The following is a 794-nucleotide window of genomic DNA, read 5'->3' on the forward strand; positions in this document are numbered from 1 at the left end:
CAGCAGCAGCAGCAGCAGCAGCAGCAGCAGCAAATATGGCAGCAAGAACAGACACAACGCCGGCAAAGACTTCACTGCACTCTCTACAGATACCAGTAGCAGCAGCAGCAACAGCAGCAGCAGCTGCAGCAGCAGCAGCAACAGCAGCAGCAGCTGCAGCAGCAGCAGCTGCAGCAGCAGCAGACAGGGGAGCTGCAGCAGCAGCAGCACACACAACAAGGAAGCAGAAAGCAGCAGCAGACCATCGCATGCAAACTCGACCAAAGGCAGCTCCAGCAGCAGCAGCAGCAGCAGCAGCAACTACAGCAGCAACAGAAACGATGACAACAGCAGCAACGAAAGCATGAGCAGCAGCAGCAACAGAAACAACAGCAGCAGCAGCAGCAGCAACAACAACAGCAACCACACCAGCAACACCACCACCACCACCACCACCACCACCGCCACCACCAACAACAGCAGCAGCAGCAGCATCAGCATCACCACCACCACCACCACCACCACCAACAGCAGCAGCAGGAGCAGCAGCAACAGCAGCAGCAGCAGCAGCAGCAGCGGTGAGGAGAGTGAAGGATATCCATACTTTAGTGTTGGTTGTTATCCTGCTGCTGCTTCTCACTGTGTCTTTGATTGGGATAGAGATCTGCTGCTGCCGCTGTCTTCCTTTCTAAAGAAAGCTCACACTAACTTGCTGCTGCAGCTTGTTGCTGCGCTGCTGCCGCTGCTGCTGCTGCAGCACACACACGAACAACCCGCACCAGCAGCAGACACAGAAACTGCAGCAGCAGCAGCAG

At 56.4% G+C, this 794-nt stretch overlaps 1 protein-coding gene across 1 annotated transcript in view; it reads left to right on the plus strand.

Moving 5' to 3' along the window:
• Positions 1 to 343: 343 nt before the first annotated feature.
• EMH_0094100 (uncharacterized protein) overlaps positions 344 to 794 on the plus strand; it is a gene marked incomplete at both ends in the record, with an annotated part of 1,745 nt that continues 1,294 nt past the window's right edge. The window contains one exon of the mRNA XM_013502056.1: positions 344 to 792. Coding sequence (XP_013357510.1) covers positions 344 to 792 — 449 coding nt within the window. The remainder of the gene's footprint in view (positions 793 to 794) is intronic.

The sequence above is a fragment of the Eimeria mitis genome, genomic scaffold (genome assembly GCF_000499745.2).
Source record: "Eimeria mitis Houghton genomic scaffold, Emh_scaff8184, whole genome shotgun sequence".
NCBI classification, from domain to species: Eukaryota; Apicomplexa; class Conoidasida; order Eucoccidiorida; family Eimeriidae; genus Eimeria; species Eimeria mitis.